Source organism: Melozone crissalis, unplaced genomic scaffold (genome assembly GCF_028551555.1).
Source record: "Melozone crissalis strain CALT ecotype California unplaced genomic scaffold, PUWL_Pcris_2 ptg000057l_1, whole genome shotgun sequence".
Taxonomy (NCBI): Eukaryota; Metazoa; Chordata; class Aves; order Passeriformes; family Passerellidae; genus Melozone; species Melozone crissalis.
The window spans coordinates 3,962,716-3,986,357 of NW_026535835.1; the positions used below are offsets into that span (position 1 = coordinate 3,962,716).

The following is a 23,642-nucleotide window of genomic DNA, read 5'->3' on the forward strand; positions in this document are numbered from 1 at the left end:
AGTGGCAGTGCCTGGGCTGTTCCCCACTCTGGCTGGTGTCTGCCCCAGCTCCTTGGAGCAGGTCAGCACAGGAGAAGGGGAAGGTTCCTCACAGGAGCTCTGAAATAGGGCTGTGAGCTCTGCAGGAAGCCCTGGTTGATGCCTCTCTCTCTGTGTTGTTGTTGCAGGCCAAGGACAGTGATGATGATGATGAAGTCACCGTCAGTGTGGACCGGGACCGTTTCATGGATGAGTTCTTTGAGCAGGTGAGAGCTTTGTTCCTCCAGGGTGGCTTTGAGGCTGCTTCAGACCTTTCTGCTGGCACCAGGGTGGGTTGTGGATGCTCCAGGCTCCCTGTGGCCACTGGGCATGGGGATGAAGGCCCTGGTGCTGCTCAGCTGATGCTCAGGGTTGTGCTGAGTGCTGAACATCAGGAACCTGAGGCTGTGCTGCCCTGTGGATGTTTCCCTGCTCCTCCAGAGCCCAGGCCATAGGAGCAGGGAAGCCTCACACCCAGCTCTCAGGCCTTTCCCCAGAGCACCTCTGCAGAGCAGAGCAGCAGTCTCTGCATGGATCATGGATTTAATTTTGTGCCTCCTGTTCCCAAACAAGAGGTTGTCTTCTGGCATGTGGGTGGCTGTAAGATCTGCTTGCTGATTTTTAGCACACCCTTAGCATGGCATGTGTGTGGGGGGTGTTAAAATGGATCTGTGCAGGCAATGGAGTGGGAACTGGGATAAATCTGATGTGCAGGTGGAGGAAGATGAGCAAAGGAGTGGTGTGAGCCCAAGGAGAAGGCTGAGTTAGAGGGTGAGCAGCTTGGCAGGTGGAGAACACAGGAGAGGTTTCCCCTCTTGGGCAATGCTGGGCGTCTTGCTGTAGCACAGGAGGGCAGGGAAAATGCCAGAATGGATCTTTGGGAAAATGTGGAATGGGGGGTGAGGATCAAACTGGGCATTTCTGGAGCTTTTTGTGGAGCAAGGAGCCATGGGAGACTGAGCCACTACCAGCCTGGCTTGTGCAGTCTCAGCAGTGCTCTGCCAGTGGCACAGAGTCTGGAGATCAATCTGCTGCTGATTTATATAAATCCCAGAAATTTCTCAGTGTATCACAAATGGGAAAATGCCAGAATGGATCTTTGGGAAAATGTGGCCTGCCTGGAATAGGGGGTGAGGATCAAATTGGGCATTTCTGGAGCCTTTCATGGAGCAAGAAGCCATGGGAAACTGAGCCACTACCAGCCTGGCTTGTGCAGTCTCAGCAATGGGAAAATGCCAGAATGGATCTTTGGGAAAATGTGGTCTCCCTGGAATGGAGGGTGAGGATCAAATTGGGCATTTCTGGAGCTTTTTTATGGAGCAAGGAACCATGGGGGACTGAGCCACTACCAGCCTGGCTTGTGCAGTCTCAGCAGTGCTCTGCCAGTGGCACAGAGTCTAAAAATCAATCTGCTGGCTGATTTATATAAATCCCAGAAGTTTCTCAGTGTATCACAAAGAATCCAGGACATACAGTCTGTATTACACTGCTGTGACTCAGAGCTGGCTGGTGGGATGGAGAAGGGCTGATTCCACTGTTCCAAACTGGAAAATATTTATCCAGGAGGATGTTTGCTGTGGTTCAGACGTGTCATGGCTGCTTTGGAATAGGGTATAATAATCCCTTCACTTTCCAAGAGTCCAGGTTCTGTCACAGACCACCTGTCTTGTCTCACTTCACAGGTGGAAGAAATTCGAGGCTTCATTGATAAAATCTCGGAGAATGTGGAAGAAGTGAAAAGGAAGCACAGTGCCATTCTGGCTTCCCCCAACCCTGACGAAAGTGAGTGAGCCCTGTGTGTCCTGTGTGTCCTGTGTGTCCTGGTGGGTGGCTGGGGCCAGGCACAGTCCCCTGGGTCTGCAGGTGGTGCTGAGGGAGGGCTTGGGCTGGCTTGGTGACTGACTGGTGGCTTTGAGACCTGGAGAGGTGGTGAGAGCCCAGTGAGGGGATTTCTGCAAGGCTGGGGCAGTGTGGAGGCTGGGAAGTGGCTGTTTCTGTGCTGGTTGTCTTGCCCTGGGCTGCCTGGGAAAGAGGAGTGGATCCTTATCCCAAGGAGTGGATAAAGCAGAACAGACCAAGTGTCACCTGCTTGGGCCCACAAATGTCACAGCTCCTTTTTGAGCCAGAGGTGGCATCTGGGACCTTGCGTCTCTGTCCTGGGGACAATTTATTGCTGGTCAAAGAGTCTATCCCTTCCAGACCTCTTACTTCACCAGCTTTTTCTTCCAGAGAAGAGGTTTGCTGCCAGGAGCTGGAGTTGGGGATTTCAGCACCCAAAGGGTGGCAGCATTTGGGTGTCTGGGGGATCTGGCAGAGTTAGAACTGTGCATGCTGTGGTCCCCAGAGGAGCTGGCTGTGGGGTGGTGGGGTCAGCAGAGGCTTTCCAGCTCCAGTGTCTGCAAAGCCCTTACTGTGGAATGGGTGGATCTGAGGGCTGAGCCCTGCAGGGTGTGTTGGAGCCTGCCCAGGCTCACCTGCTGAGCTCAGCAGCCCCAAGTTCCACCTTCAGGGTGTCACTGAGCCCAGGTGAGTCCCCTCTGCCCACACCATCATCATGCTGGTGTCACAGGAGTGTTGGATGCTGCAGGATGGCTCCAGGCCACTGGCACCCCTCATTTTGTCCAAGGTGTTGCTTCCATGGGCTGAGCACTGCTTGTGTAATTTATAGAGGCTGGAAAGGTGAGACCAGGTCTCTCTCTGCTCATTGACCCTCTTCCCATCCATTTCTCATTTGCCCTGTGCAATTCCATGCCTGCTTGTGGAGTTGTGCCTGGAGCTCCCAGGAGGGTGCCCACACACACATTGCCCTGCATCCATGTCAAATCAGTAGATTTTGTAATTACCTGAAAGGAATGGCTCTCCTAAATTATCTCAGGCTCCCCTCTCCTGGCAGCTTCTCCTCAGCTAAAATTTCCTTGGCCAAGGCTGGAATTGAGGGATTTTCTCAAGGGAGTTCCCATGTCTCAGGTTATCGCTCAATCACCCTCCAGGCCCTTGTGCTCTCACTGTGAGATGTTGCAGTGTTCCTGTCTGGGAGTGTTTAGAGAAAAGCTACTGTGCTCCTGGCTGCTGCACAGGCATGGGGTCCACTTGGGGCTGCAAAGGCCACTCATGGCCTAAAAGCATAAGAATATATTTAAAAGTCTGAGATCTGCAGGGAACAAGATGTGCTGACATTCCCATGACTTCCAGAAGCGTCCAGGACCTTGGAAGTGCTCCTGGTTTTGTTTTACAGCATTCCTTTGCCTTGGTATTGCAGAGAATTCAGTTTGCTCATCAAGAATTGTTTGGACAGGAAGAGAGGAGCCACACATTGATCTGAAAGCAGTGATTTGTGGCATTGTGGTGTGCTCAGGAGGTGTGGTAGGGCTCAGCAGTGGACAGAGTCAGAATCACAGAGTGCTTTGCGTTGGAAGGGACCTTCTAGGGTCATCCATAGGCAGGGACACCTTAAATCGACACCAGTGAACCACTTGCTCCAAGCCCTGTCCAATGTGCCCTTGAACACTTCCAGGGATGGGGCAGCCACAACTTCTCTGGGCAGCCTTTGCCAGCCCCTCCCCATCCTCACAGTCTGACATTCCTTCCCCATGTCCAATCTGACCCCACTGCCCCTTGTCCCAGCCCTTGGAACATTCTGGTGGCCACCTCTACTCTGCCAGGGCATTGTCTGTGCTGGCAGCCTCACCCCCACCCTCCTGTGCTCCTGAACCCACAGAGAACCTGCTCATTAATGCAGATTGGTAACCCAGGGCTGTGAATTTATTGAGATTAATTTGGAAATTCAGAAACACGTTCCCACGAGGCATGGCAGGGGGATGGAGCCAAAGGACACTAAAATGTAGGTTGTGAGAGGCTAATTCTGGGATGTGCTCACTGGGGTTTGCTGTTTAGCAGGGCAGGGAGTGACACCTGGGATGGACATCAGGGCAAGATGTTGCTCCCTGCAGGGATTTGGGATGCTGGAACAGCACCCTGCTTATTCTTAGTGATCTCCAAGTACTTTAGCATCATGTGGAACCTTCACTGCAAGATGAGGGGAAATGTTCCTGCAGGAAATAAGAGAATGTCACGGACTCCTCATCCTTGTCTGGAGGCACATGTGCTGTGCGGCTTGCTTTGGTGTGGGTGTAGCTTCTCCATCAGAGATACAAACTCCTTCAACACCACCAGCAGGTCCCTCCTGGAGCTGGAGGACTTTGGGGTGGGGCTTTAGATGGAGCTGAGCTGGGCTGGTGGTCTGGGAGATGTTTTGGCAGTGCTTGGGGTTGCTGTTGCAGGGATGGATGGAGAGGTGTGTGGTGGCTGCTGGTGAGTAGGTGCATTCTCAGGGTCAGTGATAGGAGAGAGGGACTCTGTGACAATGTTTACAGGGGTCTCAGGTTGAGGGAAGAGATGAGGATCTGACTCCATGTTTCAGAAGGCTTGATTTATTATTTTATGATAAATATTATTTAAAACTATACTAAAAGAATAGAAGAAAGGATTTCCTCAGAAGGCTAGCTAAGAATAGAATAGCAAAGAATAATAACAAAAGCTTCTGTGATTGGCCATTAATTAGAAACAACCACAAGACCAATCCCAGATGCACCTGTTGCATTCCACAGCAGCAGATAATCATTGTTTACAGTTTGTTCCTGAGGCCTCACAGCTTCTCAGGAGGAAAAATCCTAAGGAAAGGATTTTCCATAAAAGATATCTGCAACAGGACTCCATGGGCACAATCCTACTGGAATCTGCTTTTTAGGTGGCTGTGCTCAGGCAGATGCAGCCCCTTGGTGTTCTTTGTTTGCAGGATCGGGTGAGGTCCAGTGTCTGTGTGAGACCTGGATTTGCCTGGCATGCGGAGGTGCAGGATCCGTGGAGGGGCTCATCCCTCCCTTGTGCTGATCCCTCTCCGGGCTGCACAGACTGCTTTTGGATCTGCCTTGCCCCTGCTGCCAGGGTTTATTTTGGAGCCCAGTGGGTGGGAGCTGGCTGGCTGTGCCATGAGGCAGGGAGGTGACAGCCCGTGGCTCCAGCAGGTTCACTCTGGCTGAGGGGCACTGGAGGGTCCCCACACAGTGGGCAGGGTCTTGGTGGGACTGGGTGGGCTTGGAAACCTGAGGGGCTGTGCTCCTCCTTGGATTGGGGCCATCACACCAGGTTTAAGTCACAGCTCCTGGTAAACCCATTCCTAAAATCCTTCCCAGTGAGTGCTGGTGCTGTTGCTGCTCCTGGCATTGCCATCAGCTGCTCCTGCTTGGGCCTTGGTGCAGGCCACATCCCAGAGGAGGTGGCCAATGCCACAAATCACTGCTTTCAGATCAATGTGTGGCTCCTCTCTTCCTGTCCAAACAATTCTTGATGAGCAAACTGAATTCTCTGCAATACCAAGGCAAAGGAATGCTGTAAAACCAAACCAGGAGCACTTCCAAGGTCCTGGACGCTTCTGGAAGTCATGGGAATGTCAGCACATTTGTTCCCTGCAGATCTCAGACTTTTAAATAGATGATTGTGCTTTTAGGCCATGAGTGGCCTTTGCAGCCCCAAGTGGACCCCATGCCTGTGCAGCAGCCAGGAGCAGAGCAGCAGGGGCACTGCAACATCTCACAAGCCATCTCACAGCCAGCAAGCAATGAAATCACATTTACTGTTTCCCTGGAGTGGTCAGGAGGGGTTGGTTCTGTGCCATTCCTGTTCTCTGAGCACGGCGTCCCTCCAGTGGCAGTGCTCCTGTGTCTCCAGCACTGGGTTACGTAACACAGCTGTCTGCTCCATGAAGTGCCTCTGGGAACTGAAATCTTCAGATCCCAACTTGTGTCTCTCAGCCTGTCAGCTCAGCCTATCTCTGCAGGCTTTGGGAGGCCCAGAAAATATTTCAGACCTGGGTGCAGGTCCATTCCAGCACAGAAGGGGAGGTTCACTTCCATGGGGGCTTGACTTCCAGCTTCATCACTTCATCTGTGCAGGCTCAGGGTGGTGGTGTGTGACACCAGGGCACAGGTGACTTTGTTCAGCCTTTCTGGCTGCTGGGAGCTCCTTGGAGAGTGGCCCCTGTTATTCCTAGCAGACCATTTTCTGGTGGAGAGATGTGTCAGGTAGGCAAGGAGACAAGCTGTAGCTGCTCACTTCTGTCTGATGCTGTTGAGGTGTAGTGGTGTTCACAGGGGTCTGAGGATGAGGGAAGAGGTGAGGATCTGACTCCATGTTTCAGAAGGCTGATTTATTATTTTATGATATATATTATATTAAAACTATACTAAAAGACTAGAAGAAAGTATTTCATCAGAAGGCTAGGTAAGAATAGAAAAAGAATGATAACAAAGGCTCTGTCTGAGCCAGCTGATTGTGATTGGCCATTAATTAGAAACAACCACATGAGATGCCCCACTCTGTGCTGTCACTGGGGATTGCCCTGACCCAGATGCAGGACTTTGCCCTTGGCCTGGTTGGCTGTCAGGTTGTGGAGTGGCTTTGATGGACATTAAATTGTGAGGCCCAGGGAAGCTGGATGCTTCTGGTTGCTTCCCAGCTGCAGTGGGACTGAGGACACAGCAGTGCCCTGGTGATGTCCTGGTCCTCAGCAGGGTGGGCAGGGCATGGTGTGGCAGCAGAGCACAGCAGAGCAGCCACCCAAGGGGACAGTGAGGGCAGGTGCCACCTGCCCTGTGTCTGTCAGCATCTCTGTGTCCTGCTTCCCCTCTCCAGGCAGTCCCAAGGGAGTGTTCTCAGCAGTCCTGGTGTGTGATGTAGAGACTGGAGGGGTGTTTGCTGCAGGGATGGGGGTTCCTCTGCCCTCTGGGGGTGTCCAGGATCTCCCAAAGTGTCTGCCACCCCTCACTTGGCCTGGCCATCCCCAGCACTGTGGTGCTGATGCCACCCCTGGCCCTTCTGGCAGTGCCACACTGTGCTTGGGTTGCCTCAGGTGGCTTTGTCCTGCCCCTGTGTCACACAGATGCTTTGTCACCCTTGCAGACACTGCTCCAGCTCCTTCTTGGAGGAGTTTTGTCTCTCCTGCCTGTATTCCTTGTTGAAAGGCCTCTCTAGGACATACCCTCCAGTGCTCTTCTCATTTCCAGCTTGAGTCTGTTTACGATTGATTTGCACACCAGTGTCAGCCCAGGAACAAACACATTTGCTTAAGGAGCTGTTTGCCCTTCTGGCTTTGTCCTGGCAGGTCACCACAGCAGCTCAGGTGTTTTGTGTGGGCTTTGCACAACCCCAGCCTTCCCAGGCCCCTGCACCTGCCCCAGCTCTGGTTTTAAAGAGATGGGTACCCCAGGGTATGAGGTCTCCAGGACTTTTGACCCAACTGCTGCTCAGTGTTTTTTGAGCTTTTCAGGCTGAGTTTCCCTTCACTTTCCCTATGGAATCTGAGATCTGTCTGTCTGTGTGGGCTGGGGTTCCCTGTGTTTGGGGGTGGCTGCTGTGCTTGGGCAGCCTCAGGCAGTGTGTGTTTGAGGGACATGGGCACAGCGAGGGCTGGCAGGTCCTGGTGGTGACTCAGCTGTGTGTCACCCTGTGGGCACAGCTGTCCTCCTGGGAGTGACCAGACAGCCCTCCCCATGGTCTGTGGGAACAGGCTGGCAAAATGCCACCCTTCAGCCCTAAACCAGCCCAGCTCCTCCTGGCACTGCCCAGTGGGTGCCACGGGGTGCAGGGAGAACGGGGGCGAGCATGGGCTGGGAAAATGCTCAGGGCAGGGTGCCAGGGGTGCCTGGGCTGTGAATTTAGGGATGCTCATGCAATGGATGCCAGGGATGCCTTGGTTGTGAGTTTGGGATGCCCAGGTCATGGTGCCAGGGATGCCTGGGCTGTGAATTTAGGGATGCTCAGGCCTTTGGTGCCAGGGATGCCTTGGCTATGAATTTAGGGCTGCTCATGCCATGGTGCCGGGGATGCCTGGGCTGTGAATTTGGGATGCTCAGGCCATGAGTGTGGGGATCTCATGCCATGGGGGTGCCAGAGGAGCCTGGGCCATGAATTTAGGGATGCTCAGGCCATGGGCGTGGGGATGTTCTTGCAATGGGTGCCAGGGATGCTCAGGCCATGGTGCCAGGGATCCCTTGGCCATGAGTTTAGGGATGCTCAGGCCATGGGTTTGGGGATCTCATGCCTTGGGGATGCCAGGGATGCCTTTGCTGTGAATTTAGGGATGCTCATGCCATGGATGTGGGGATGCCTGGGCCGTGAGTTTAGGGATGCTCCTGCCGTGGTGTGGGGATGCTCCTGCCATGGGTGCCAGGGATGCTCAGGCCATGGAAGCAGGAGTGCTCCTGCTGCTCCTCACCTTCCCTTTGCCACCACCTGCCTGAGGCTGCCACAGCCACATTGTGCCCAGCATGGTGGCACCCACTGCCAGCCCCTGGGTTCTGGAACTGGACACATGGACTGCTGGAAAAATCCCAGCTTTACAGAGATGGGGCAACTGAGAGGTGTTTTAAAAGATTTTATTCCATTTTCAGTCTTGTTGAAGGGTGAGACATAAGAGATGTAAAACTCAACACTATTTTATCAGAAGCCACCCTATTTCCTGGTTACAATACCTTATAAATGTTTTCCAGCCTCTTTGCTTTTGCTACACAATGCTGCTAGTTCTTCTAACACCAATCACCCATATTTTTACCCCATGTGGTCTTGCTACAATGCATCTTTCATAGTTCTAATTCTCTAAAATATCTAAAATATGTTCTTTTTTGCAAGGCCATAGTTTGAAACTTGCTGAAACTTGTTTCTAGTTCCATCTCTCTCTCAACAATGTCATCTCTATTCCATGTCCTTCCTAAGCCAGCACTCTCAGTTGCCCTGTCTCTGTAAAGCTGGGATTTTTCCAGCAATGGACTTCCTGTGCAGTGAGGCTACCTGGGACACCTCTGTCCTCTCTTCCTGTGCCCCTGTGGCTTTTTCTTTTGTTTCCCCTGAATATTTTATCCCAGGTGATGTTCCCTTTTACCGTGCAGTTCTCCTGCTCCATGATCATCAATATCCCTGATCACCAGCACCATTGATCCACCACACTGAGTGCAGTTAATATCAATTAACTGGAGTCTGATTCATGGCAACATGTTAAAAAAGAATCAAAATCAGCTGTTCTGTAATAATTTTGGGTTTAATTTAGCCCAAAGTGATGCTGGCTGGGCTGTGTACAAATCACCAACGGGATGGGGCTGCTGTGGAGCACGCCTTGAGCTGTTTGATTTTCCAGCATCAGTCTCATTACATGGTTATGACAATGGGAAGCTGCCACCAGCTCACATCCCAGGCTGCAGACCAAGAACTCAATGTTCCAACTCACTTCATAAGTTTTTTGACCAACCACTCAAAGCAAAAGCACATTGACAGTAGTTCTATCCAACCACTATAAGCACATGTACCTTTGGTTAAAAAATGCTTGCTTATTTTGAATACAATACCTGCTTGTATTAAAACACAGTGCACAGAGCTCCATTATTAAGCGTCAACCTTCCTAATATCTTGCTAGATAAACTTTTCTGTAGGTTAGAGAGTTATTCTAGACAAGTGTTAATACACAGACCATTGTTCTATTTGTCCTTGCTTTTCTACAGTTAAAATATTTTTTCTGCTGACCAATCTCATGGCTGCTGCTTAGCTCCAATCACAGTTCTGCTGTCTCTGAGGCCTGCCTTATGCAGCTTTCCCAAAACCCTCTGATTTTGTGGATTCTCACACCAAAGGTTTAGTGGCACTCCTGGAACTTGTGCTGTTGCTGCTGCTGGAAAACTTTATCTCCTTTGGGCAGCACTGCCTGTTGCACCCCAGAGCCTGTGGTGTGATGGGCAGTGAGGAGGTGACCATGGAGCAGGAGCCCATCCTTGGTGTGCCTGAGGTGCTGCTGCTCCCATCTCAGTGCAGGGGGACCCGTGGCTCCTTGGCTCGGTGTGACAGCAGCAGTGTCACAGTGCTCAGTGCCTGTTCTGTGTGCTGGGATGGAGGGGGAGCCCGGGAGGGGAGGGGACACAAGGCCATCACTGCCCTGAGCCTGTGGCACCCTTGTCTCTCTCTGCTGGTTCATGCTGTGTGTGTGACTTTGTGTAGGGGGACACAGCATGGGTAAATGAAGGTGTATAGAATGTAATCTTATCCCCCAATGAGTTGCAGCTGGACCAATTACTAAAGATTAGGAGCAGGCCTGATCTTAACAGGCCACACCTGTAGCCAATAAGAGCAGTGGCATAAAAGAGTGCATTGGTGGGCTTTGGAGTTAGATGACAACTGCAAGGACCAGGAACAGTCAGTGCTCAGAGGAGCTGCCTGTGAGAAACATTGAGGAGGTGTGATGCTCTGGTGACGTGGAATCCTTGCACTATAATGATAGTGGGACTATTGATATATAAGATGACAGAACTTTTGCTATATAAGACAAAAACTTTGCTCCCACTCCTGTGGTGGTTTCGAGCCCTGGCTGGGATCCCCATGGCTGGATGGGTGAGCTGAGCTGGCTGCTCAGGGATTCTCTTGGTCCTCTCCTGAGTCTTTGCATCCAGGGAGGAAAGAGAGAAAGGAGCCAAAATGTGGGGGGATATGGCAGCTGTGCCCCTTGCTGTCTGGACTGGCACAGCTCAGCTCTCCCACCCATCACTGGATGCATGGGCTGTGGCATGCATGTGGCGTCCTCAGGCTGTCCTTGCCTCTTCCTGCTGGATTTGGAGTGGTTCCCAGCCGTGTACCAAGGGGAGAAGAAGAGCCAGAGACCCGTCAGTAGCAGACAGGAGCCCTGCTCTGGTGGGCAGTGAGCTGGGCTGTTGTGTTGTCCCCAGCAGGTGGGATGCTGGGTGGCATTGGTGGCATCAATGGCACAGCTTTGGGTGATGGTGTTTGCGGGGTCCCAGGATGAGGGAAGAGATGAGGATCTGCCTCCATGTTTCAGAAGACTTGATTTATTATTTTGATAGATATTATATTAAAACTATACTAAAAGAATAGAAGAAAGGATTTCATCAGCAGACTAGCTAAGAATAGAAAAAGAAAGAATGATAACAAAGGTTTGTGGCTCCGACAGAGAGTCCGAGCCAGCTGACTGTGATTGGCCATTAATTAGAAACAAGCAACATGGGCCAATCCCAGATGCACCTGTTGCATTCCACAGCAGCAGATAACCAGTGTTTACATTTTGTTGCTGAGGCCTCTCAGCTTCTCAGGAGGAAAAATCCTCAGAGAAAGATTTTACATGAGATGTCTGCGACACTCTGTGGCTTCCTGGGGGCTGCCTGTGCCTGCAGAGAGGGGCAGGGAGCCCAGGATGGGGAGGATGCTCTGCAGCAAACCCCCTCCAGCCCCAGTACTGTTCCTTTTGCAGCTGCTCCTGCTGAGTCCTTGTCTTGGTGCTGGCACTGGGATAATCCCTTCTCTGCAGAAATGGGTTTAGCAGGGCTGAGCTGAGCAAGCCCTAAATCCTTTTACTCTTTCCTGAGATTATTCTTACGTGTGGGAGAGTGCTGCTTTCTAGGCATGCTGAGAGCAGGAGCAGCAGGATCTGCTCAGTGGAGCTGGGCAGCAGCACAGGCAGGAGGAGGAGGAGGGTGGCCACAAGTCCTGGCATCTCTGGGACCTCAGCATCACCCATGTGGGTGCCCCAGGAGCTCCTGCCATGGGCACATTCCAGGAACTGTTGGATGTTTCTGATTAATGGCCAATCTCAGCCCAGCTGGCTCAAACAGAGAGCCCGAGCCACAAACCTTTGTTATCATTCTTTCTTATTCTATTCTTAGCCAGCCTTCTGATGAAATCCTTTCTTCTATTCTTTTAGTATAGTTTTAATGTAATGTATATTATAAAATAATAAATCAAGCCTTCTGAAACATGGAGTCAGATCCTCGTCTCTTCCCTCATCCAAGAACCCCTGTGAACACTGTCACATTGGACAGGGCTGGAGCCTGCCAGAAATGGCTCCTCTGACCCTTGGGTTGTGTTGTGTCTGGAAATGAGGGATCTCTGGACTGGTGTGGGGTCCTCTGGTGTGGAAGCTGCAGGTGCTGCAGTCAGTTTGGCTGCCCATGGTTTGCCAACATCAGCTGATAAGGAGAAACTGGAAGAGGATTGGAGGGGTGTGGATAGCTAGGATAGCCAGTGGGACACTGGACACAAGTTGGATGGTGATGAGACCACCTCCAAGACACTCCTGGAGCCCTGAGAGTGCTGGACAGCAGCCAGGTGAGCCCAGCCCTGACATCAGGGTGGCAGTGTGTGCCTGTCCCATCCCTGACTGAGCAGTGCAGAGCAGAACTCCTCACAGAACCAGCTCAGAGTGACCAATATCTGAGGGGGTCAGGCTGGGAATTGGCAGAACTGGTGAAATGAGCTGTTCTGCCTCAGCCCAGGGCAAACCTGGCACTGGGCACATCTGCCCTGCTGTCCCTGCCCTCCCCACCACTCTGTGAGCTGACTGGTTCCATCAGGAACTACAGGGCTGCAGCTGCTTTGAGCTCAGGCCAAACCAACAGTGCTTCTGGAGTGTTCCTGAGGTATATGGGACCTTTTTCCTGCTGAATAGTGACAAAACAAAGACACCTGCAATAGGATGTCCAGGCTGGTGGTGCTATCTCGTGGTATGGCTGTGGTGCTGTGCAGCACAAGGTTCTGCATCCAGTGTTCTACCCAGTGCTAAAAACAGCACTGAGCCTGGAGAAAAAAGGCTCAGGAAGGGCCTTCTTGCTCTCTAAACTCCCTGAAAGGATGTGGCAAGATGGGACAAAATTTATTCACATAAATTGTGGTCAGGCAGTGGAATAAGCTGTGAAGGGCAGTGGTGGAGTCACCATCCCTGGAGGGGTTTAAGACATGTGTGGATGTGGTCAGTTGTGTCAATGCTGGGTTAGCTCCATGGTCTTGGAGGATTGCTCCCACCTAAATGATTCTATGACAATCCTGTTCCTTTTCAGAGGCAGTTCCCACAGTGGTGCTGTGTGTGTGACAGAATCCCTGCAGTAACCAAGTGTTTCGCTGTCGTTCTAAATCCCTTCAGCGCTTGTTTTAGCAGAAAACACTCAGACAGCAAATATCTCCCATTTCCCCTTGAACTCCCCCCCAAATCCCAGTATTTTGCAGCCTCACAGCACCACCCACACTGTGCGTGAGGCTGCAGCCCACTCTCTCAGGGTCTGTGCCCACTGCCCCCTGCTCAGCCGCGGTTGGTGCGAGGGTGCCCCAGCGGCGAGGCTGCCGCGGCGTGGGTGCAGCACCAGCTGCACTCAGGGCTGCCAACAACCATCCCCTGCATCCCAGGAGGATGATTAATCACCGTGGGGGCACTGCTGCCCATTTGCTGTTACTGGAAACCCTGCAGAGAGCTGCTTGGAAGGGCTGTGCCTCCTGGAAGTGCCTGGGAGCCGCTGATCCGCAGCGGGTGCTGCTCGGGCAGCTGCCAGCCCAGGCTGAGCCTTCCTGCCTGCCCTGAGCCATCCAAGGGCTTGGAACCCCACTGGCAGAGCTGGCACACTGGTGTTCACCAGCCTGGCCACCCACACACAAACACATGGCCTGGGCATCTGTGGGACGTTCTTGAGTAGCACTTGGACCTCCTGTTTCTCTGAATTTTCTCTGAATTTTCTCTGAATTTTCTCTGAATTTTCTCTGAATTACCAGGTTGGAAGAGACCCTCAAGATCATCAAGTCCAACCTCTAACACCTCAACTGAACCCTGGCACTGAGTGCCACATCCAGGCTTTGTTAAACACACCCAGGGATGGTGACTCCACCACCTCCCCAGGCAGAAGTTTCTGCTCATTTTCCTGAGCTGGGCAGTGTTTGGTGTCATGAGCTGCCCAAAAGCTCAATCAGGACTTGGGATTTATTTTTGTTTTCTCTTGTAAGGCTCCTTTGCTGTTTCTTGGGTTGTCTCCATTCCCTCTGCCCAGCTTGAGCTGTTGGCAAAGGGACTGAGGGAGTGGGAGGATTAGGGGTTGCCTTCATGCATATTCCACAGCCCAGAGCAGTGTCTGTGTCCTGGCTGCTTCCCCACCATGAATGTGAGCACTCCCAAACTTATCTCAGGTCCTGGTGAGGCTGAGGCTGTTTGCTCAGAATTTGGGATGAATTACAGCTTGTGTGGGTACTTTGAGGGTCTTGAATGGCAAGGGCTGGGGATGGTGTGAGTGGGCAGTGGTTCTGGATGTTAGGCCAGAGTTAGAGCTTCAGTCAACAAAAAAGAGAGATCCTGCTCCAGCTGAGGCTCTCTGTGAAGGCACAGCTTCCTTATGGACGCGTTACCATGCTCTGGTGTGGCATCCTCCATGCCTGCAGGGGGACATCCTGCCTCACCATGGTTCTCATCACGAGCTGCAGGAAAAACTCTGCTCTGGTGCCTGAGCACCTCCAGCCTCTCCTTCTGCCCTGGCCTCAGGGTCTGCAGGGCTTTTCCTCTCACACGTTCTCATTTCTTGCCCACAGCTGCTGTTGGACATTGTTTGCAGCCTTTATCTGAGGCACTGTCACTGATGGTCTCAGCTTGGCCAGACTGTCCTGCAGCCCTTTGGCACTGGCTGTGCCCTAAATGAGCAGCTCCTGGTGAGGGTATTGTGACAGAAAACACCCCTGTAGCTCCCCCTGCAAGTGCCAGCAGCTCCCATAGTACTGGGTTTGGAAGTTCATGAATTCATGGATCTGCAGAATGGTTTGGGTTGGAAGGGACCATCTTGTTCAACCCCCTTTCATGGCAGGGACACCTTCCTCTATCCCAGGCTGGTCCAAGCCCCATCCAACCTGATCTTGGGCACTTCCAGGGATCCAGGGGCAGCCACAGCTTCTCTAGGCACTTGTGCCAGGGCTTCAGAACCCTCACTGGGAAGAATTTCTTCCTAATATGTAATCTAAATTTCTCCTCTTTTAGCTACCACAGCATGTCCTTCATTCCTCCCTCCATCCTTCTGCATCCTTGCCTGTTCTGTCATACCTGCTGCAAAGTCTTTTATTGGCCAGAGTTGAAAAAAATTCTAGAAAATTAGGAAAGGTTGAGTCAGCATCTGATGCTTTTGTTCTTGTTTCCCACAGCTTGAATCAATAAGTTGCAATGTGAAACTCTGAGCTCTGTTTCCAAGAATAAATGTCAGCCTTTGGGAACTGAAGGACTGCACAGAGGTCACTGATGTCCCAGATTTCTTTTTGGCAAATGGGACTTCAGCTAGAAAGTCCTTCTCCATGGAGCTGCTCTCCATCCATCCATCCATCCATCCATCCATCCATCCATCCATCCATCCATCCATCCCTATCTATCTCCTACTCTTTGCTGGCACCAGGGATGGTCCTGATCCAGGTCCATGACCTTGCCAGGCCTGGTTGAACCTCACAGGGTTCCCATGGACCCACTGCTCCAGCCTGTCCAGGTGTAAATGATAGATATGGCGAGCAACTGGAAAGTGAAATATGGAAAAGTGCTGCCATTCCAATGGGAGACTGCTGCTTATGAGCTGGAGATCATTCAGTAGGAGAAAGAACTCTCCCTGATGTGTCACTTGGCTTCTTCCCTGGCAGTTTGCTGCTGAATTATCAGTGCTGGGATCCCCTGCCTGTGGTCTATGGGTGCTCACAGTGCATTGCAAATGCTCCATGAGCACAGGGTGGGATGGAGCTGTGAGCCTGCAGCCCAGGGCTGCCCCAAAGGGATATCCTGGCCTGGGGATGGGGCTGGATTCATGGGGTGTTGTTGAGAAAGATGAAAGTTTGACAAGAAAGTCTCACAGATATGTGTGCTTAGCAGAAAGATTTTTTTAAATGTAGAATCTGATGAAGGAATAGATATGGAAGTAAGTTTTGATATAAGAGAAAAGAATTGCTGAGCCAGTCTTACTGGCTAACCAAGGAGGCAAAGGGTGTGTTAGTTAGAAGGGGTTTTTATGGCTTGGAGCAAAGGATAAACCCACCCCAAACAAGAAGATGTTTTTACCAAGCAGGAAGAGAGCACAGGGAAACAAGTCAGCAAATGTGGCAAGCAGAAAAAAGGTCTCAGAATTTTCCACTGCAAGAAAACTGAAACACAACTTCTGTCTTAAACTGTAATGTGCTGACTTTTAGTGATTGGAGAACAGTAACATGAATATGGTAATTACAGTAGCTATGATAGGCTAGAGATAAAAGTTAAGGTACAGATTGGTTCTACTGTATTAAGATGCTCAGCAAAGTATACAATGCATTGTAACCAAAAGAAAAGTCTATAATGCATTTTAACCTAAACTCAGGGTCTCCAGGGCTGCCTGCAGCTGGAGCTGACAGCTGTGGGCACAGCTCTGTCACACACAACCCTGCTCTGCTGTAACACCTTGGATCCAATAAACTGCATTTTGGAGACTGCCTGGAGTCCCACATCTCTCATTCAGGCTCTTACAGGGTGTGCTGATGCTGAATGATTTTTCTCACACCTGAGACGTTCTACCTAACGTAGCTGGCTCGTGGATGCAATTCCTGCATCAGTGGAGTGCTGGGCTGCCCTTTCAGGGACCTGTCATGTTGTTAACACGCTCCAGTTCCCCTCCAGTTGGTGATGGTGTGCTGTGTTTGGACCAGTCCCCTCTGGAGATGGTGACACGAGGACACGTGGGCTGGGGAGGTGTTACCAGAAATCCTGGCTTGTGACTGGGACAGGAGAGATGGGCTTGGGTTGATATTCCAGCCTCAGCAGCCTGAACAGGAGATGTTTACAGATGCTGGCTGATAGGAACAAAGAAATTAATCTGTCACTTGTGTTAGTGACAGGGACAGGCCATGGCTTAGCAGGGACCTTCTCACTCCCCACAATCCCTGACAGGAGGGGACAGCCAGGTGGGAGCTGGGCTGTGGGAGCACGCAGCCTCAAACTACAGCAGGGAAGGCATGGGCTGGATATTAGGAAAAGGTACAGGTTGGATATTAGGGAGAAATTTTTCACCAGAAGAATAATAAAGTACTGGAATGCTCTTCCCAGGGAGGTGGTAGAATCACCATCTCTGGATGTGTTTAAAAAAGACTGGACATGGCACTGGGTGCTGTAGTCTGGGTGAGGTGTTAGGGCACAGGTTGGACTCGATGATCTTGGAGGTCTCTTCTAACCTCATTATTCTGTGATCCTGTGATTGATTCTGTCATTCTCTGGGCTCTGCTCCCAGGGAACAAGGGACAGGACCAGAGGAAACAGCCTCATTTGCACCAGGGGATATTTAGAGTGGCTATTGAGGACAATTTCATCATGGAAAGGGTTGTCCAGTCTTGCACAGGCTGTGCAGGGCAGTGCTGGAGCCCCCATTCCTGGGTGGGTTTAACAGAAGTGTGGATGTGGCACTTTTGTGGACATGGGTTGGTAGTGGTGCCCTTGGCAGTGCTGGGGGATGGTTGGACTTCATCATCTCAGAGGGCTCTTCCAGCCTAATTGATTCTGTGATTCTGTGGCTGGGGAAATGGGATGAATTATTGATGTTTTGGGCATGATGGCTACAAAGGCTCTGGCTGGGCAACACTAGAGCCAAACACTCTTGAAGGACAGTGTGGCTTGAGAATGGCCCTGTCACCTCCCTTGTGGTGACATGTCTCCTCCTGTGTCCCCAGAGCCCTTTCCTCTGATCCTGCCTCAGTCCCTGGGGTCTGTCAGGGAGAAATTTGTTTTTGAGAGCAAGCAACAAATCTGAAATTGTTTCTAATGCCAGCAGAGCCTGCTTAATAGGTTTAAGCATCTTATCTCTCAGCACTGTTAATGAGTTTCCAGGCCCCACAGAGGTGGAGCAGAACTGTGTATTTCTAATCAAGTTATCAGTTTATTAGCAAAAATGCAAATTAAAGAGTTGCTTTGGATGCAACTGGAGAAAAAGTGCTTTCTGGAGAAGCACTGAGCTCCATGGTATGGATAACAGGATCAGGAAGAATTGTCCAGTAAAGAAGGTGAAAGGGAACTGGGATGTGGCCTCTAAGGTGTCTGGGGCTCTCTCACAGGAGATTTTTCTTCTTGATCATATGAGGCTCTAAATGGTGGAAGCATTTATTGAGTCACTCCATGAATGTGGTAGAAGAGCTCACCAAGAGTTAATGGATGATTAATTAGCTTTGAGGTAAATAATTAATCAAGTGGTATAGAATCCAGCAGGTCAGGGCTTGGCCTGTGATCTGTAAATACTGATGTGTGTGCAGCTGAAGCCCATCCTCTGCAGATATTCTTCATTAGCAGCCTCCTGTGAGCCACTTCCCTGTGCACTTTTAATAAGGAGAGTGATCCATCATTGTTCTGGTGACTGCCAGGGTGGCCAGGGCTGGAAGGAGCCCTCAGGTAACAGCACTTCACATATTGGAGAGAAATTCTTCTCTGTGAGGGTGGGCAGGCCCTGGCACAGGGTGCCCAGAGCAGCTGTGGCTGCCCCTGCATCCCTGGAAGTGCTCAAAGCCAGGTTGGACAGGGCTGGGAGCAGCCTGGGACAGTGGGAGGTGTCCCTGCCATGGCAGGGGGTGGAACAAGAGGAGCTTTTATGGTTGCTTCCAATCCAGGCCACTCCAGGTCCATGGTTGTGCTGATCTGTGAGATCTGATCTGTGAGATGCCCTTGGTGCTGTTTTGGTGGGCACCATCTCCAGGTCAGCCATTGGGTGTGTGTGTGTGCACACAAGGATGTTTGTGCCATCTCCCATAACCCAAGGGCTGCTTTTTTGGTTTCCTGTCACCTCCACGGTCCCAGTCTGAACCTGGGGGAAACCTGTTCCTCTCGGGTCTGGTCAAAAATGCTGCTGATATTATCACAGAATCATCATATCACAGAGTGGTTTGGGTTGGAAGGGACCTTAAAGGCTCATCTTGTTCCACATCTGCCATGGGCAGGGACACCTTCCTCTATCCCAGGATGCTCCAAGCCTCATCTGCTTTGCTTTGAAACCAGATTGGAAACATTTTCTTCTGCCCTTCAAACTGTAGCCATGAAGGGAGCAGCTTCAGGGGAAAGTTATGATGGAAAATAACCAAATCCTGACATTCCCACACACCAGAGTGAGCCTGTGCCAGTTCCAGCCTTTCTCTAGTGCCATGACATGAAACCATCCCTCATTCCCTGCCTGTGGGCAATGGTTTGAACACTGACTTTTTATTGCAATGTGAGAGGTTTTTGAGTTGCATCAGTATTTTAAAACTTGCAATAGTCAGTTGGATATTGCAGATGGACAGGTTGTGTCAAAGGGTTTCCAGTACCAACAATTATTGGTCTTTAGTCTCTTAAATTAAGGGTTGCCTTAGAAGATTGGTCTTACAAAGGCTCAGGAGAATGTGGCAGTGTGTTTTTTGATTGTAATGCATTTCTAGCAGTCAGTTTTATAATCTTTCCTATTTTGTACTGTTACAGCATATTTTATTACTGATGGATTGTTCCTTTCCCCCCTGTGTTATTGGGTTTTGTCCTAGCTGTCCATCTCTCCAAAGTAGTCAGTTGGATATTGCAGGTGGACAGGTTGTGTCAAAGGCTTTCCAGTACCAACAATTATTGGTCTTTAGTCTCTTAAATTAAGGGTTGCCTTAAAAGATTGATAATACAAAGGCTCAGGAGAAGGAGGACCTTAACCTCAGGTGAAGAGCCCTGGGCTCAAGAAGGAGCTGACCCTGAGGAGTCTCTGGAGCTCTGAGGGCAGCTGAGGCAGAATAGGTGAATTAGTATTTATCTAGAGCAAAAAAGCAGAGATGAGAAGACAGTGCAGCTTGTGTCTGTGGTTACTTCAGTTAGGCAGGGGATAGAAACCCACAGGTTTCTCCTAAAAAGTTTCTGGGTTGAAAGCAGAGCAGGGGCAGAGTGGCTGGACAGGGTTTTTCTGTGCTGCCTTTGCCTTGTTGAACACAAGCTGTGATGCTGCCTGCTCCTCTCAGCTGCAGGGAGCTGCTGTTCTCAGACTGACTGGTGTTCTCTTTGAAGCTTTTTGTTGGAGAAACAAGGCTAAAATTCCAAAGCTGTCTGTCAGCCAAAGCCCTGGTGCAGAACCACGGCTGGAGTGACCTCTGCCAGCCTTTCCTTTCCTTTCCTGTCCTTTTTAGCCTGGTGGGAAGGCTTTGAGGAGAGGTGGCAATGTCAAGGCTTGAAAGGCTCCTGTTTCCATGGGAGGAGCAGCAGAGCCAGTCAGGTGCTCCCTCTGCTCTCTGAGGGCAGCAGAGCCTCCTCCTTGTGTGGCAGAGAACATTGTCCCCTCTGTACCCTCGCTTGGAAGGAGCACCAATCTCTGCGTCCCTTCTTGTCACCCCACCCACTGTTTTGTGATGAAAAGCAACTCAAACCTCATGCTGATGCCTTGTCTTTGGGACCAGGTGAGCTCAGAGTCTCCTGTAAAAGCATCTCCTGTGCTGCTGTTGAAGGTGACTCTGCAGTGTGTGGGTGATGATGTGGAGTGTGGGAGCATTGAGGGTAGGACAGTGGGGATGGATGGAGAGCAGAGATCTCTGAACCAGGTCAGGAACTTGGGGTTTATTGCAAAGGGCCTGGGGGCAGGGCCCTGCTGGGAGCTGCCAAACACAGCTCAGAGCAGGACTGAGAGGAGAGAGGGGAAGAGAGTAAAAGGGTAAGAGAGCGAAGTTCCCGTTACAATACAATAAATCATCTTCTGTGCTGAATATTCTCATTCTCACTAACCAATCCAGTACAATATACAAATAATCCTATAGCATTTACATACAGCCTATAAGAATCACTACATTACCACACTGTGTTACATTTTAAACCCTAAAAATTCCTCTTTAGGCCCCTTCTGCCAAGCTGGCAGGGTCTGCTCTGAGCCTTGGGCCTGTCTGCAAGCAGAGGGTATGTGGCAGTGTTCACAGGGATTTTCAGATTGGGGAAGAGACAAGGATCTGACTCCATGTTTCAGAAGGCTTGATTTATTATTTTATATTATATATTACATTAAAACTATACTAAAAGAATAGAAGAAAAGGTTTCATCAGAAGGCTAGCTAAAAGTAGAATAGCAAAGAATGATAACAAAGGTTTGTGGCTTGGGGCTCTGTGTCTGAGCCAGCTGACTGGGATTGGCCACTAATTACAAACATCCAACATGGGCCAATCACAGATGCACCTGTTGCATTCCACAGCAGCAGATAATCATTGTTTACATTTTGTTGCTGAGGCCTCCCAGCTTCTCAGGAGGAAAAATCCTAAGGAAAGGATTTTCCATAAAAGTTGTCTGTGACAAGGGTGTTGTTTCATCAAAAGAGGATTACCTTTAGCAGCCACACCATTGTTTTCCAGTTGTTCAGTAACTGAAGTATCTCAAAGCTTGCTTTCATTTCAATCTCACTTATAGTTTCCATATTCTCAAAATCTTTTGCCAGACAATCATATTTATAAGGCTTTCCTGTTTCACCTTCCCCAACAGTGGAGTAACATTTTTTTTTCCCATTGAGGGCTTAAAAATTTTAAATAATGCTGATAAAAGCAGCATGTCCCTGTCTTTGACACCACTTCCTGATGAGGTTGGGTGTGTGAGAGGAGGTGGGATTTTTCTGTGCAGGTGTGGGCTTTAGGAGGATGCAGCTGAGTGACTCATGTGTGTTCAGCCCAAGGCAGAAAGTAGGACACGTTTATGCAAGGCATGTTAACATCTCTTAAAAAATGCCTCAGCTATAAGGAGTGCCTTATTCTTGGCATCCATCTGGGTTCTTGCAGAGACAGTGCTTAGAGTGGGTAATGGCACCATGTGTGGATTATATATCTCACCATGACCAAAAGGAATCTGGAGCTCCCAATCTGGAAGATAATTCTGTGCTCCTGAGACTACTGCAAGGGCTTTTAATAGCTGCTGGTGCTACAGGAAAGCAGCCTGGTGGGAAAGCAAGTTGGAGAATGTAGGCAGAGCATCACCCACCTTATTTTCTTCTGAATTTTTAAGAAGATCCTGCTTAGTTCCTGCTGTTCCTCTTCTGCAGTGGTGGAGCCACAGCAAATGGAGCTGCTCTCAAGCTTTAGCTGGGGAAGGATGTGTAACATTTGCTCTTAATTGAAAAGAAAATGAAGTGACATTTCCACCCTTCGTCTCGTTCTTTTTTGTTTGCCCTATTGTTCAGTTTCACATGAAAGAAATGCTGATAAAAGGGCTTGTCAGTGTTTGCCTTTGCAGCTCCATTTCCAGCTCTGAGCAGGGTGCTGGACACATCCCCAGGGCCCTGGGCAGCTTCTGCTCTCACACTAGAGAAGCTCTGAGCTGCCGTTTCCAGCAGCCTGAAGTGAAGAAACTTGTCATTAACTTTACTAGTGAAGGGCTTCCCCTTGGGACCAGCCTCTGAACCCCTCACTGTGGGAAGGTGGTCACTGATATGGATGGAGCAGATGGGGATGACATCCCATCAGCTGTGAGCAGCAGAAAAATGGGAAAAAAAAAATCAATATTTTTATGATTGAAGTAATTTGTCATGTGAAAAATCCAAATTTTTGTGATGTAAAGAGGCTTTTCTGAGCCCCTGGTGGGGTGTTCCTGCAGTGAGCTGCTCTGGCACCTCAGCTGTGGGGAGTGCTGCTGCTGCCTTGCTCCATCACCAGCAGGAGGACCATAACCCATGATCCCCCAGCACTGGTGTTCCTATTTCCAATTTCCAGTACAGTAGGAGACCAGCTTGGGGTCCCTGAAGGCACCAGGTTCTGAACTGCCCAGGCTGGTCTCAAGCCCCACCTGGAGTTGCATGCAGGATTGGGGCTTGGTGGGACCTGGGACTTGGAAAACTTTCCCTCCTTCTGTGTGCCTGGGGCTCCTCATGAACATTGCAGGACGGATGGAAATTGAAAATCCCCTCCTGATTTGCATACGGGCTAATTGCACCCAGCAGGGCTGGAGAGGACAGCCCCATGTGGCTGCCCCTGTGCCCTGAGCTGCTCTAGGGTCAGTTCCTGGTGGTGGGATGTTCCTGCTGGGGAGATGTTCCTGGGGGTGAAATGTTCCTGGTGATGAGGTGTTCTTGGTGGGGAGATGTTTCTCCCTCCTTGGAGGGAGGTGTTCCTGGTGGTGAGGTGAGATGCTCCTGGTGGAGTGGGATGCTCCAGGTGGGGGGAGATGTTCCTGCTGGTGAGGAGATGTTCCTGGTGAGCAGATGTTCCTGCTGGTGAGCTGTGCTCTCTGACCTGCTCCTCCACAGGGAAATGTGGAGGGATCAAAGGCCTGGAGCCCCTCTGCTCTGGAGACAGGCTGGGAGAGCTGTGGGTGTTCAACCTGGAGATGAGAAGGCTTTGGGGAGAACCTAGAGCCCCTTCCAGCCTAAAGGGGGTTTAAATATAAAGAGAGTGACTTTTTACATGCAAATAGTGACAGAACAAGGGAGAACAGTTTTAATCTAAAAGAGGGGAGATTAGATTAGATTAGATTAGATTAGATTAGATATTAAGAAATTGTTGCCTGTGAGGGAGGTGAGGCCCTGGCAGAGGTTGCCCAGAGGAGCTGTGGCTGTCCCTGGATCCCTGGAAGTGTTCATGGCCAGGCTGGATGGGCTCCCTGGGATGGCAGGAGGTGTCCCTGTTGGACTGGATCACCTTTGAAGGTCCCTTCCATCCCAAACCCATTCCTGGTGCTGTGATTCCCTGAAGGCAGTGCAGGCTCCTGCTGCTCTGCTGAGCTGCTCCTGCTCTGGCCCAGGCTCCCCTCTGCCTGGCCAGGCTGGGATGTGCAGATCCTGCTGTGTCTGCTGGAAGGGGCTGGCAGGGCAGCTTTCCCTGTGTGGGGTGGT

General features: G+C 50.7%; 1 protein-coding gene across 1 annotated transcript in view; it reads left to right on the plus strand.

Moving 5' to 3' along the window:
- STX1A (syntaxin 1A) overlaps positions 1-23,642 on the plus strand; it is a 69,450-nt gene that overhangs the window by 19,153 nt on the left and 26,655 nt on the right. Inside the window, exons 2-3 of the mRNA XM_054287271.1 lie at positions 168-245; positions 1,701-1,800. Coding sequence (XP_054143246.1) covers positions 168-245; positions 1,701-1,800 — 178 coding nt within the window. The remainder of the gene's footprint in view (positions 1-167; positions 246-1,700; positions 1,801-23,642) is intronic.